The following is a 14435-nucleotide window of genomic DNA, read 5'->3' on the forward strand; positions in this document are numbered from 1 at the left end:
GTACGCTCCTGCCCACATGGGCATTTTATCACGCTTTCCCCTCCTTCCCACATTTCCTCAGCCACTGTGGATGCAAAGACTGATGTGCTGTTGGCCCTGATTTTAAATGTTTTATTGGTCCTGCACAGTCACTTCTTTGTTCTCTTTCCTTTGCCTGGTAGGTAGTGAGTCAAAATCACAGCAAGAAAATGCCAAAAATTAGCATTTCTGTCATTTACAAACTCCTTGGGCCAGTGGATCTCCCGCAGCTTTTTCTCGTGGTGTCTCCTAGCATGATACCTTGCTCCCTGTGGGATAACTGGATGGATGAACAAATGGAAGAATGAATGGGTAAATGAAAGAGGGAAGAAAGGAAAGAGTGGAGATGAATTTCAATGAGTTTCCTGTAACAGCGATCAGGAGAAATGAAGGCAGTTACAGGAGTGGCCACTGTCTTTTCAGAGTCTTTCTCCCAAGGCCCCTGGAACTTTGGGCTCTGCTCTTGCTGTCTTTTCCTCTCCTTCCCTCTCTTTGTCAGTGTAGCTGTCTGAATCCCAAATCCAAGATCCCTCTTCACCATTATCACCCCAGCGTGCGGATCTTAGCTCCATCGTCACCTTTTCAGGGCACTCTTCTTGGGCCTCATTCCCCATCCAGCACACTGGACCTTTCCTTTGTAGTACTTTTCAGTTGTATTGTTTTACATTTATTTGCAGGATTATTTGATGCCTGTGTTCTCCACTAGACTGCTCTGCAAGGCAGGGGCTATGTGAATAGTGTGCCTGCATTCAGAAAATATTTATTAAGTGAACACCCTGCGTTATCCTGTGAGCCTTGTGGAAACAAGTTCAGTTGTAAGTAAAGACCTCCCCTCCCCCAGCCATAGCCCATTTGCTCCAAAGCACCCACCCTCCTCTGCCTTCCTTCTCCCTCAGGCACCTCTGTCATTATTGTCTCCATTGTCTCTGGAGGCCCATGCCCATTTCCCAGGTATTTTGGGAAAAGAGAGGTTTGCTCTTCCCCCCCCCCCACTACACTTGGAACCTCCCAAATGCTCCGGACACTATTCTTCAGCAAGCCCACCTGTCCTGAAGCCTGGGAGACTTTGCTCTCCCCCATTCCTCCATTTTAGCACCTTGGTTAAAACCCTCCAGGACCCGCCATCATTCCTAGATGACTCAAGCTGCGGTTCAAAGACCACCTTGCTTGCTTTTCCATGACTCCCTTCCACCATCCCCTGTGCCACCTCTGTGTGTGCTTCCATTACTGCTTTTATTTTGCATATTGTATTATGTTTCTGTGTCTGTGTCCCCTCTGAGACTGTGGGTGCCTCAAGAGCAGCTGCTGCTTCTTTGTCCTTGCTGCCCTAGCACGTAGCACAATGCCAGGCACAAAGCAGGTGCCCACTAAATGTCTGTGGATGGAGTGGATTCATCCTTAGGGCGTGAGGGCGTCACCTCCACTGATGTAGACATCAACACACTTAACTGTGTGATTTCCAAAACCCTAAACTTCAGACCTCCCACCTATGGGCCCCTGCCCCACGCTCTCAGTCCTGTGAAACCCTATCCTAGCCAACGAAACCGGATGCCAGCAACAGAAACCCACTCGTTCTCACCCAGATTGTATTAAAGAGATTACTTGTAGAAATCCAGGAAGAGCCAAACCCTCAGAGCCAAACTCAGTAAGGACAGGAATGGGGACAGTGCTGAGCCTTCAGCAGCAAGAGTTGCTGGGCTTTTATTAACCCTAGTGCTCGGCAATGAGTCTCTCTGACTCAGCTTGGCTCTCTCCACAGGGCAGCTATCGACCATTGGGGTCTTTGGGACCACTGGGTCCCCAGCTACTCACTCATTAGGTGGCCCAATTCCAAAGTCCAGGGAGGAGAACAAGCCCTGGGATCCTCCTCTTGGGGAAGGTGTCCATCCTGTTCCAATTAGTTAAGTGGAGTGGGGTGGGGAAGCAAGTAGGTCTTCAAAGCTACTCATTTCAATTGCTCTATGCAGAACTGATGAAGCCAGAGAAGGAGGCAGACTGCCATTGACAAAGGGCCATGGTGAATGCCTGGCTAATTCACTCTCACTGGAACCTCTTGCCTTTTCTTCCCTCCCACTTCCCTGAGCCATTGGCACTCACCTGCTTCCTGGTCCAGCATGTGTCGCTGGTGGGGCTTGCAGCTGTCCTTTGTCAGGCTGCCTGGGCATGTGTTGTAAATGAATGGCCCTGATGGAGGCTGGTGCAGCCTCCAGGCAGAGCACTGGCTGGTTAGAGTTGGCTCTGCACGTGCTGGCTTGGGGGCCAGGAGAATTGGTGAGACTGAAATTAGAGTGGAGGTGGGTTGGGAGTGCGGAGCACAGTCCAGGGCTTCTTACCCAGGCAAACAAGTTGAGCAGGAGGAGTCAGAACAGTAGTCGAAGGGGGAAAGTCCGGGACAGCGAGTAGAAGCTTGGGTAGTGAGCCTATGGGAAATGCAGTTTGCACCTCCTAAAACTCTGTCAGAGGTCCCTTATCACCTTGTGGTGGCTGAATCCCACAGCCTTCAGGTCTCCCTGCTGATTTTTCCATGGGCTCTGACACTGAGGACTGGTTCTTTTCTAACAGTCTTTCTTAGGCTCTCAGACTCCATTTCTCATCCAACGTCCTTGAATGAGCCATTTGGTTCTCTTTCAGTGGTTCCACTGTTTCCTAAGCTGATTTTTGATTTTAGTCTTTCCTCTCACAAAGATAGTGGAGGGTAAGAGACTAGATTCTGGTGTTTGCTGTTGTGTGACTTCTGTTGACTTAACTCTTCCTAAGGTTCCATTTCCTGGACTGTAAAGTGGGAGCTGTTAAGAGTCCCCGCTTCATGAAGGCAAGGAGAATTGGTTATTATGTGAAATAAATACATTCGTGTGTGTAAAACGCTTACTGAGGGGTCTGGAATGTACTATGTACTCAATGTCAGCTGCTGTTACTTCCCCCCTTGTGGTCTCCTTAGAAGACCGTCCCCCCTCCCTTCATTTCAACTCTCTCCTTTAGACAGATGAGCTCCAAATATTACTGTTCCCCTGCTTGTTGAGAGGCAGTACAGGGCAGAGGAAAGAGCATGGGCTCAGGAGGGACAGACAAGGGCTTGAGTCCTGTTCAGCACTCACAGCTGTGGACTTAGCAAAGTGACTTCATCTGAACACCTGCTTATCTACCCATCTATAAGTGGAATCGTGGTACTTGCTTCTCTGGAGTGCAATAAGCTTTGCCATGTTTCTTTCCTCCATGGCACTTATCATGTTCTATATTATTTCTCATTCCATGCTGTCCCCTAACCAAAGGGAAAATAAAGTCCTTGAGACTAGGAGCTTTGCCTTCTCGTTCACTACCCTGTTCCTTGCTCCAGCACACTCCTGGCACGGGCTCAATAACATTAGTTTCTCATTCCCTTTCCTCCTGTATTCCTTTGACGTTTCAAAATCAACATGTACCAAACCAACTAGTCATTTCTTCACTAAACCTGACCTTTCATTGAACAAATATTTATTAAGTGCCAATTGTAAGCCAAGCACAGGGCTAAGAGTTGGAACAGACAAAAGACAGATGAAACATTGCATCATTTATGGAAATGTTCATTTCTACTGGGGAGATGAATAATGACACCTGGGCATAGTATTTGCCATAATAGGAATAGAGATGCTTCACAGGGAGCCCCAAGCACAGAGAAGGAACAACCTTTCCAACTATGGGAGCTTGAGAAGGCTTCCTAGAGGAAGTGACAATTGCTCTGGGTGTTGATGAAAGAGTAGGAATTTTCCAGGCAGAGAAGATTGCCAGATGCAGGGAAGAGTGTCGTTAGAGCCATGCACTGATATGGTGCATGTTCAGTGGGAATGGAAGGTTTGAAGGCAGAGAAAGAGAATGGAGGGCTGAGACCACTTCCCTCCATTTTTTAAAATGAAAAATTCCAAACATACAGAAATAGAGAAAATGGTATAAAATCCACCTCCACGTGCCCATCATCCAGTTTAGAATTATCAATTCAATGGATAATTTGTTTTATTTATATCCCTCCCCACAAACTATCATTTTATTATTTTGGTGCAAATCCCAGACATTAAATCATTTCATTCATAAATACTTCAGTATTTTGGAAAGATAAAGTGTACCTTTTTTTTTTCTTACAAATGAGTCAGTGTCTATTCTAACACTGTAACTTGTTTGATTTTTATCCTAGTCATCTATCTGGCCATTGCACTGTATCAGAATATATAGAGTCACCACCTTTTAGGAAGCTACTTAGTGTTCTATTTGTGAATATACCATAATGAACCTCGCTAGTCCCCAACTGATGGGCCTACGGTTGTTCCCAATCTCTTACTATTAAAACAAAGCTGAGAGAATACCCTTAACATACATATTTGTCTACCTATGGGCATACCCATACGTGGAATTGCTAGGACCTTGTACACTTTGAATTTTGACAGGTGCCCCCTATTTGGCCCAAGAAGTACTTTGAATGATATGAGAAGGATGCTTTCTCTCTGTTGGTCAGGCTTGAACATTTTGGAGAACATTTTGGAGTCCTCACTGTCTCTTCTCCATTTGATCAATCATGTCCTACCAGTCAGTCCATCTTCCTCCCTTCATTCCCACTGCTATTATCCTGGCTCAGGCCTACATCCCTTCTCACCAGGATAGTTGCAACTATCAACTCAGAGTGTATTCTAATCATGTGCCAGAGCAAACATCCTAAAATGGGAACTAAATCATTCTTTTGCTTAACCAGCTCTGCTGGTGTCTCACCACGTACAATATTGAAAAATCCAACTCCTTAGCCTGCCTTTAAGTGCTTTCCAGTTTGTCCCCAACTTCTCACTCATTTCTCATACACCTTACTTTGCTGGACTCTGGTGCCTTACTTGGACCCCCACCTCACCCTCTCCCTTCTTTGTCTTGTAGAAACCTTGCTCATCCTTTAAGGTAAACTCAAACTCCACCTCCTCTATGAATCCATGCAGCGTAGGACTCATGTTGGACCCAGGTTGACTTGGATTCTAATCCCGGCTCTTTTGAAGGATGTCAATCTTTTGGAGACTCAGTTTTCCTCTGCTAAATAAAGAAAAAAAACTAACCCTGCAGGTTGTTGTGAGGATGAGCGATATCGGGCATATTACAGTAGGCACCAATAAAAGATAATTTCCGTGGTCACGTGACTGTCTCACCGTCATGGAATGGAGCCCCTGATTCTACACTGGCTGCATTTTCTTTGTGTTACAGCGGGGTGGGGACAAGACTGTGTTGACCACTAGACTGCAAGCTCGTTGTGGGCAGGGCTCGTGATTCGCCTCTGGATCTCCCCGCGCCTGGCAGAGAGCCTGCAAATAAGTGGAGAAAGAAGCAGATAAACGTAGAGAAAGCTAGATGGAAGGAGGACACACGCCAAGAGGGGTGGAAGACTGGTTTCGGCTGGTATCTCGGCCCAGGGGCACGGCCGGCGGAGTCGGGCCGGGGCGGGGCCTGGGCCGGGGGCGGGGCGTGGATCGGGGGGCGGGCCTGGCGCAGGCCCCGCCTCGGTCCGTCCGCGAACGCGTTCCGCTGGCTGGGTCCCCGCGCCCCGCGGTCCCCGGCGCTGGCTCCAGGCTCTTCCGTGGTCCCACGAGTCCTGCTGCGGGCGCCGCGATGCGCCCTCTGCTCGGCCTGCTCCTGGTCTTCGCTGGCTGCACCTTCGCCCTGTACTTGCTGTCGACGCGACTGCCCCGCGGACCGACACTGGGCTCCCCCGAGGAGACGGGAGGCAGGTCCGCGGTGGGGACCGGGGTTCGGGTCAGAGGGAGGGAGCCACGTTCGAGCGTGGGGTCTGGAATCGGAGACTCGGGTTCCCGGATCGGGAGCGTCGGGACCGGGATTTGGGACTCGGCTCTAGGCTGGACCTCGGGGGCTGGTCCCCTGGCCGCGTCTACACAGCCTCGGGCAGGGGCCGGGGTCGGCCGGGGGGGCCTGCGCTGCCGCCCCGCGGGAGGGGCCTGGGGGGAGCTGTTTGCGGAGGCCCACGCGGGGTCGGCGGGGCTTCGCCTGGCCGTTCGCCGTCCCGTCGCCTTCCCAGCGCGGCCCCAACCCGCGTCGGCCGCAGAGCCGCACCCCGTGTGGACCGCAGCCCTCGCCTCACGGCTGTCCTCCGCCCAGCTCCCCATCCCATCTCACGTAGGTGTATCCTTGGGACTGTCAGGCGGTCCGTCTCCAGGAGAAACGTTGCAGGAGCAACTTTAAATTATTCACGAATTAACTATGGGACCCGCCCCTCTTCCTGGCTTTCTGCCTTTCCTCTTCTGCTCACCGACGGGCTGAGGCAGGCGGCGGTGTCAGCAATACGTACCGGGCTGGTTCGTCGTGAGTGCCGCACATTGCACATGGGAGTGCCTGGCACAGCATTGCGTTCTCACGGTTGTCACTGGTACGTGAATGTTAGGACAGGGGTTTGCAGTTGCTGCATTCTCTTGCTTTAGCTGAGGAGGCTTTGCTGTGGGCGTCAGATATGCTAAGAGAAACGTTCGGATGAGAACTGGGTTTTGCTCATAATCGGTCATTGATGGATTCGAGGGTTGTTCAGATGGCAGAGGCAAAACAGCCTTGACGCTGTAACCCTGGTACAGGAGTCAGAGTGCGTGGAGGACCGGATGAAGCACAGGACGGAAAGAAAGCAGGCTCTTTCAGAGGGTTGGCTTCAAGCCTGACGTATTATCAAGAAAATTATGTTTGTGGTGTGGGACACGTAGACTTTCCCAGAGGATCTTTAATCGGCTTGTTAGTGTCTGATAAAACAGTCGTTTTACCTAGTAACTCAGGTACAATGTGAAGTTTGAATTGTCCTTGGCCTACAGCTTGTGGGGGAGGGGGGTTCCTTGAAAGGAAGGCAATTGGGGATGTTTAGTACTTCCCTGAAAATTAATCCATTTGCCTCTGAAGAATAGATCCTAAAACCTGAGAGCTAAAAGGGGACTTAGTGATTCCCAACACCCACCCTCATTTTTCAGGTAACATCACTGATGCCCCGGGACTAGCCCACGAGCACGCAGCTGTATAATAGCAGAGTTCAGGTGCTAACCCGGGTCTCTTACTTCCAAAGCAGGGCTCTTCTGTCTGCTCTGCTGTGTTTTATCAGGTCACCTGTCATCCGGGACTCGCATTATGTGCGTGTTCCCAGTGGAACAGATGATGGGCACATTTATAAATCTGCTTTGGAAAGACAGTGCCACAAATGACTTTCGTGGGTACTACGTTGACCTGGACTCATGTTTCCATCTGCTTTTCCCAATCCCCAGGTCACTATGGTTCCCCTCTGACCTGGCCGAGCTGCGGGAGCTCTCTGAGGTCCTTCGAGATTACCGGAAGGAGCACCAGGCCTATGTGTTCCTGCTCTTCTGCAGTGCCTACCTCTACAAACAGTGCTTTGCCATCCCTGGCTCCAGCTTCCTGGTCAGTGCCCTGCCCTCCTGTGCTTGTCAGGAAGCTACCTTCTGTCTTTGTAGAGGGGCCCTTAAGCTGTAAATCACCCAGTCCGGAGGACAGGCTACTGTGGCTACCTCTCGTTGACAGCCTCCCCTATGGCAGGCACTGTCCTAATTGCTTTACCTTCATGACCTTATTTAATTTTCCCAACAGCCTTATAATGTGGGCATTGTTAACTACATTTCACAGATGAGGAAACAAGTGGTGAGAAGTTAGGTAACTGTCCAAGGTACAAGGCGAGGAGTAGGTAGGGCTGGAGTCTGAACCCGTGTCCACCCAGCTCCAGAGTCTGCCTTTCCTATCAGTTATGCCGCCTTTGTTTCTAAGGCATTGAGAGCTATGGAGCGCTGTCCTTGAGAGAGACACACGTACCCCAGGCTAGGTCAAGTTTTCCTCTTCAGAGCTCCTGTAATATTCTGCATTTTGGTACTGTTTTTGATTTTTATTTTTTAAATCTGCTTTCTTCATCAGCCTGTGAGTTCCCTGAGGGCAGGGCCTGTTCCTTATTCTCAGCCTTCGTATTCCTTTGCCTGGCACGGGGACGTGCTTTCATAAGTGTTTGATGAAGAAATGCAAGTCGTTTGTTGTGCTATTAGGCCTTAGAGTATTGAGAAGTTTCCCAGGTGTGGAGAGGACAAGTCATTTCGATTTTCCAGGCGGCCCCTCTGGAGCCACAGTGTTGGATCTGAGCCTGTGCTCTGGCCATTGGACGCTTCTCATGAGTTGCCATCTCAGGTTATATAGAATAATCTGTGCTCTCCTCCCAGTGGCATCTTAAGCTGGTTCATGTAAATGTATGTATCTGTTAAGATGAGGTGGGTTTGGATCCCAGCTATGTAATCATGGGCAAGTCATTTAACTTCTCCAACCCTGTTTCCTCATCTCTAAAATGGGGGCACTCCTATTAACCCCCTAGGGTTGTCACATGGGAGGACTAAATGAAACAGTGGTGTAGAGCAGCTGGCATGATAATGGCCTGGCAGACTGTGGCCCTTAGCACTTGTTAAATGATTGAGTGATGGGGTAGGAAACCCCGAAAGCTTCCTCCTGTCCTGCTTCTCTCTCCTGGCCCAGCATCTTTTCTCTGTCAGGCTCAGGCCGGATCTGTAAGCAGTTTCTTTGTTGGAAACTGGAAGGAAAGCATGTGTGTCCATGCCAAGGGAGATGGGAAGTGCATGGTGCTTGAGGTCAGGGGCTGGCTGTACCCTGTACAGTCAGGGGTTGCCCTGTCCCTGCCTTCCCTCTTGAGCTGATCCCTCTTCACAGCAGAGAGCCAGCTGTCACCTGGGGGTGAATCCCATCTCTGCCCTGTGCAATCTTGGCCACGATACTTAATCTCTCGGCCGTAGAACGGGGTAAGGAGAGCAAGATGTGTAGTCAGTACTTAGCACATAGTAGGTGTTCAGCCGATCCTCACCTTCTCACTTCCAGGGTCCCCTTTTACTTTCTCTGTTGGATCCCATGTTTGGCAGGGTGATGTCTACCAGCCAAACTACATTTAGGAAGTACTGGCTCACTTTTCCATTTTTGTTCATCTAAGATTTTTTTTTGAATGTCAACGAGAGCTCTAGTCAATGTGGAATCCCCAGTATTAGCACATCACATAGATGAAATTCCAGCAGAAAGCAAAGAAACAAGATGTTTTATATAACTTGTGTGGTCTTACTGAGGGAAAATTCATGGTTTGTGTTCATTTGAAATGGTAACAATAACTTGCAAATTCCATTTCTGCCTTCTCGGACCACCAGTGTTTGCAGGAGCTCCCACAGCCTACATGGCAGGCTGGGTGCCGTGTACACCTATTTTCCCATGTAATTCTCTTCTACCCTCTGAGGTTTTAATCCTCATCCCTGTTTTAAAGGTGAAGAGACCAAAGCCTGGGTTGTAGGTCTCAGCTCTTTCATCACTTTTCATTCACTTCTTTAAAATGAGAGTTGGGTTTTGGCCGGAAGGGTGGAGAGAACCTATGACTCTTGGGCTCCAGGACAGGGTAACTGGTTGCTGCCAGATGTTCCTGAGGCTGAGGATTTGTTTTCTTTGCAGAACGTTTTAGCCGGTGCTTTGTTTGGACCGTGGCTGGGGCTTCTGCTGTGCTGTGTGTTGACCTCAGTGGGTGCCACATGCTGCTATCTGCTCTCCAGTATGTTTGGCAAACAACTGGTGGTCTCCTACTTTCCGGATAAAGTGGCCCCGCTGCAGAGGAAGGTAAGGGCAAGAGACACATCTGAGTGCTGGTCCCCAGAGAGTCACCTCGTGGCCCCGAGGGGAGTGAGGGGCAGGCATTTCCCACACGCCTCCTCTGCTGTGCTTCCAGAGGTGCTAGGGGTTCTTTTGATGTCGCCAAGAGGCACAGACCTGGGATCAAATCCCAGCTCCATTATTACTGGCTCTGTGACTTTGGGCAAGTTTTTGACTTCTCTGAGCCTTAGGTCCCTCTGTTTTAAAAATGAGGAAAATGGTCTCTACCCTGGAGGGTCGTGGGAAGATTCAGAAACAGCACATGTACAGTTTCTAGAACAGTGCCTGGCCCCAACAGAGTTTCAATACCTGGAGACTGCTTCTTAATGGCCTTGTCTTTTTTGGCTCTAGGTGGAGGAGAACAGAAACAGCTTGTTTTTTTTCTTACTGTTTTTGAGACTTTTCCCCATGACGCCAAACTGGTTCTTGAACCTCTCGGCCCCGATTCTGAACATCCCCATGGCGCAGTTCTTCTTCTCTGTTCTTATTGGTAAGAAGCTGGTGGAGTCATTGAGTCCTCAGGGCTGTCCTGCTGGGGGACCGCCCTGGCTTAGCAGCCACACGGCAGGTGCCTGCCTCCGAGAGCACAGGCTCCTGAAGAGCATCTTCAAGGCTTATTACCGAAAATTCGGATTTCAAATCTACTCAGGCTTGAACCAGAAACCCTGTAATAATACTTTTAGAAAAAATAAGATTGTTCCTTCTCCAGCTGTGGTTAGTGCCTGTTGTGGGCCAAGCCGGTGCGAGGCACTGGGATGACGAGTAATCTGTAAAGCCCATGACTCGGCCCATAGTCGGTGCTCAGTAAATGCTAGCAGGAAAAGCAGGGTTGGAGTGAGGGTGTGGGGGGCAAACGGAAGGCAGGAACGGAGCAAAGGACTTCCCTTCTGTCTTCGGCCCCTTTCTGATTAAGACCTGCCTTAGGAAGAGCTGGTACTAGTGAAGTTCCTTCTTGCCTTTTGACAATTGTGAGACCTTCAGCCAGTCACTTACCCTCAATGGGCCACCTGGCCACACGGGGGGCTGCAACTAGAACAGTGTTTGTCAGAGTATGGGCCTTGGATGACCTTTCCCAAAATGGTAAAGTACTAACATCCTGTAAAATCAGTGACTGTTATTTTCTCCACGCTGGAAGCAAACCATCCTCTTTAAGCCTAAGGCGAGGATTGCCCCTTTTAAACCTTTAGAGCATGGAGGGAAAGAATACTCAGGGCTTCTGGGTCAAACATAACAATCTGTAGTTGAGCAGCTGCTATTAATACGGGGTTCTTGAGAGAAATTGAGCTCTTAAACCGAGGCAAAATCTACCACAGCCAATTCTGATCATATCATGTTTCAGGCAAAGTGCCTTAGTGCCGTGGTTAACAGCCTGTTTTAACCTAGGTGACACCAAGCTTGGACACTCTGGAGATCAGGGTTCCAGGTCTCCCTCTGACAAGCTACGTGACCTTGAGTGGTCTAAGATCTTGAGACATCATCTATAGAAGAGGAGTGGGTTCTCGGGGGGTCCCAAACCAGTCATAATCTCGGGGTGGGGAGGGGAGAGGCTTTAAAAATGCAGGCTCCTGGTGCTTTACCAGACCCAGGGAACTAGAATCTCTAGGGTGGTGCCTGAGGGGGAGTTTTTGTCAACTGCACCAGGGTATTAAGCCACCAGCCTGTCTAGCCACCACTCAGGCTTCTGGGATCCACTGAATTGGATGACGTCTTAGAAACAATATAGAACATGAGAAGTAGTACTTCTAAGAAACTTGTTTGTTTTTATGTTCTGCAAATAAGCTAAAAATCTACAATACTGGTACTTCTCTTTACTTGGGTCCTTGGGACCCGCCTCTAGTAAATGCAATTTTGTTAACCTTATGCATTTTTGTCCTAACGATATTCCCTGATTTTATTCTTCACTCATTTTGTTTTTCCTGTTAAAAAAATTTGTTTTTATCTTATCGTAGTGTATGAATTTTTGTAAACCACCTCAAGTTCTTTTGTTGAACAAGGCAGGTATATGTGGGAAGTGAAGAAAGAAGAGGAAAAAGTAGGAAAGAAGAAGGGAGAGGGGTAATATGTTTAGGGGTTAGGAGTTGGGGAAAAAAACAGACCTGGGGTTACTGTTGTGAATTCCTGGTGATGTTTCTGAAAAATTGTTGTCCTTCCTTTTCCTGCCTCCCTGTAACAGGCTCTTCCCCTGTTCTTCTTCCAGGTTTAATCCCCTACAACTTCATCTGTGTGCAGACAGGCTCCATCCTGTCAACGCTGACCTCTCTGGATGCTCTTTTCTCCTGGGGAACTGTCTTTAAGCTGTTGGCCATAGCTCTGGTGGCCTTAGTTCCTGGAACCCTCATCAAAAAATTTAGTCAGAAAGACCTGCATTTGAATGGAACAAGCAACGCCAATCATCTAAATAGTAGAAAGCACACGTGATGCGGATTTTTTGGTTGCTGTGTTCCTGGACTCTTGCTTATTTGTATAATGGATGTGGTCCTCTACAGCCCCTCATTGTTTTTCAATTACCCGCAACAGGTGATTTGGACACTTCATCTGTGTGCAGTGTCTTGTCATAAAGGACACTGTGCTCTAAAAGGTGAATGATATCAGGTTCTCAAATCAGCCTTGGTTTAGCAGGACACTCTATGAAATGGATGACCTCTTGGAAAAATCCTGTTTATATTTTATTGAATAACGAGGAACTCAGGATAATCTGTTATATTTGCCTCTTGCCAAGACCTGAGCTGCCTCTGGAGAGGATGCTGACTGGTCCTTGTCCACTGTGCCTCTTGCAAAGAGATGGGCTGTGGTGACAGGTGTTCTCCTGTTCAGTCCGTGGCGTATTAGTTATGTGATGACGTGTGACGTGATGACGTGTACCCACGTCACTGACATCACGCTTCATCTTGTTACTCTCTTGAGGAGTGTTTCTTCTGTACCTTTTTGCTGATGAGCTACCTCTTCCGTAAGTCAAGGGAAAAATGGACAAACTGCTTAGAACTTCCATAGACAGCTCAAACGCGCACTGATTTCTGTGACGCTCATTGTGTTCAGACACACTGATGTTATCACGTCACATTTCCTCTTGGTTGCATGTCCTGACAATCAAGCTGACTACAGCCTATTAGATATGAATGGAGCAAACTCTGTATAGTATGGAGAAATTTTTATCCATCTGGACAGGACAGGGCCCTTGAATCACCTGAACCAAATGACCATCAGTACATTTTTTAATCTCCTTTCTGTGTGAAATCCCTTCTCCATCCTCCTGCTAAGAGAATGGATTCAGTGTGCTCAGATATGAGCCAGTGTACCCTCTGAATGTTTTTAAATTTGTCATTTGCTGAGAATAACAGGAATGATTGTATTTTATGTTTTAATCCAAAAACAGTCTTGGGTTATTTTGTTGTATTGGATTTCAGTTATCTAGCTGCCATTGCTTCCTACAGCTGCAATACTGAATTAGCGCAGACTTGGCGTAATGCTTCCAAGGACAGAAGGACCTTGGAACCTTAACTGACCAGCTCTACAGGAGTAACTCATCATTTCCTACCAGAACTATCGCCCTTGGGTGTGATCTGCAGGGTTTTGATTTGGTTTGGTCAACAGTCTTGCCAAAACTTTAATTTAGGCCATGTGTTCTACATGAATTCTTGGGAATACTCATTCTTGGGAAGAATGCATTTCAAAGCATTGTTTTTTGGACATCGTATGATCCAAAAAACACAACAGGGACTTCATTTTAAAAGATGTGTTGCTTTAAAGGAAGCTTGATAATAAGAGTGGGGTTGAGGAGGAGGCTAACTGAACTTTGAAATCCTTGACTCTTGGTGTTCGGAGTAGAGGGTAAGGAGGGTGGCAGGGAAGCTGCCCACACTGTGGCAAGTGTGGACCCTTTGCCCTTACAGGCTCCTTAGATTGTCTCTCACCCTCCTCACCCATGGTTTGCAACAGTGTGCCTTATCAACTGTGAGTTTAAAGGCAAGGTCATTTCCCAAATAAATGGATATAAATGTTCTGTGTGGTATGTGTTTGTACATGTTTCTAACTTTCAATTCCCCTTGCCAATGGGAACCAGGATTGGCTGAAAATCAGACAATCCAAAAATGGTGTTTTAGCTCTCCACTCTCAGGTGTCTTACCAATATTGTTTTTTGGAAGCCAGATTTTCATTTTTACCTTTTCCCTCGTTATGCTCACTTTACAGTGGGGGTAACCCCACTGTAACGTAAATAGCTATAAGATGGGCAGCAGGAAAGCCATAGGGAAGAAGCAGAGTGCCTGTCCAGATTATGACAGAATAATCAAGAAGAGACTATAACGAAAGAAAATGATGACTCTCTTCCTTCTGTGGATGTGTCTAAGGAAAGAGCTACAGAAACCATCTTTCTCCATCACCTGTTTTTCTTGGCTGCTGGAAATTCAGTCATGTAAAGTCTTTCTTTCCCTAAAGTTCTGGCAAATGTTGAGATTTGTAATGGCACAGTACTTTTAGGAAAAGACAGGATCAGAAAACAGTGAAGTGCACTTTTTGTTTAATTCTATGCATTTGTTTGCTTTGATAGTCGCTCTTGTTCCCATGGCTGTACAATTGTTCAATACAAAGGGAGCTGGCGTAAGGAACCAACACGGAGCAGAGGAGACCACAAGGGAGACAGATGAGGGAGTTCATTTTGAGACTTTACCATAAAAAAGGAGTTAATTTGCTCCAAATTGATAAGGAACTTCAATTATTGCAATAAAGAATTGAAACAGAACCAC

The 14435-nt window shown here is 47.9% G+C and overlaps 1 protein-coding gene across 1 annotated transcript; it reads left to right on the top strand.

Moving 5' to 3' along the window:
- The first annotated feature begins 5515 nt into the window (after window positions 1–5515).
- Window positions 5516–14435, top strand: TMEM41A (transmembrane protein 41A). The gene is made up of 5 exons (XM_081070966.1): window positions 5516–5747; window positions 7269–7422; window positions 9499–9660; window positions 10045–10183; window positions 11891–14435. The coding sequence occupies exons 1-5, from the start codon at window positions 5629–5631 to the stop codon at window positions 12109–12111; spliced, it is 795 nt and encodes a 264-aa protein (XP_080927092.1). The 5' UTR covers window positions 5516–5628; the 3' UTR covers window positions 12112–14435.

The sequence above is a fragment of the Rhinolophus hipposideros genome (assembly GCF_964194185.1).
Source record: "Rhinolophus hipposideros genome assembly, chromosome: 2".
NCBI classification, from domain to species: Eukaryota; Metazoa; Chordata; class Mammalia; order Chiroptera; family Rhinolophidae; genus Rhinolophus; species Rhinolophus hipposideros.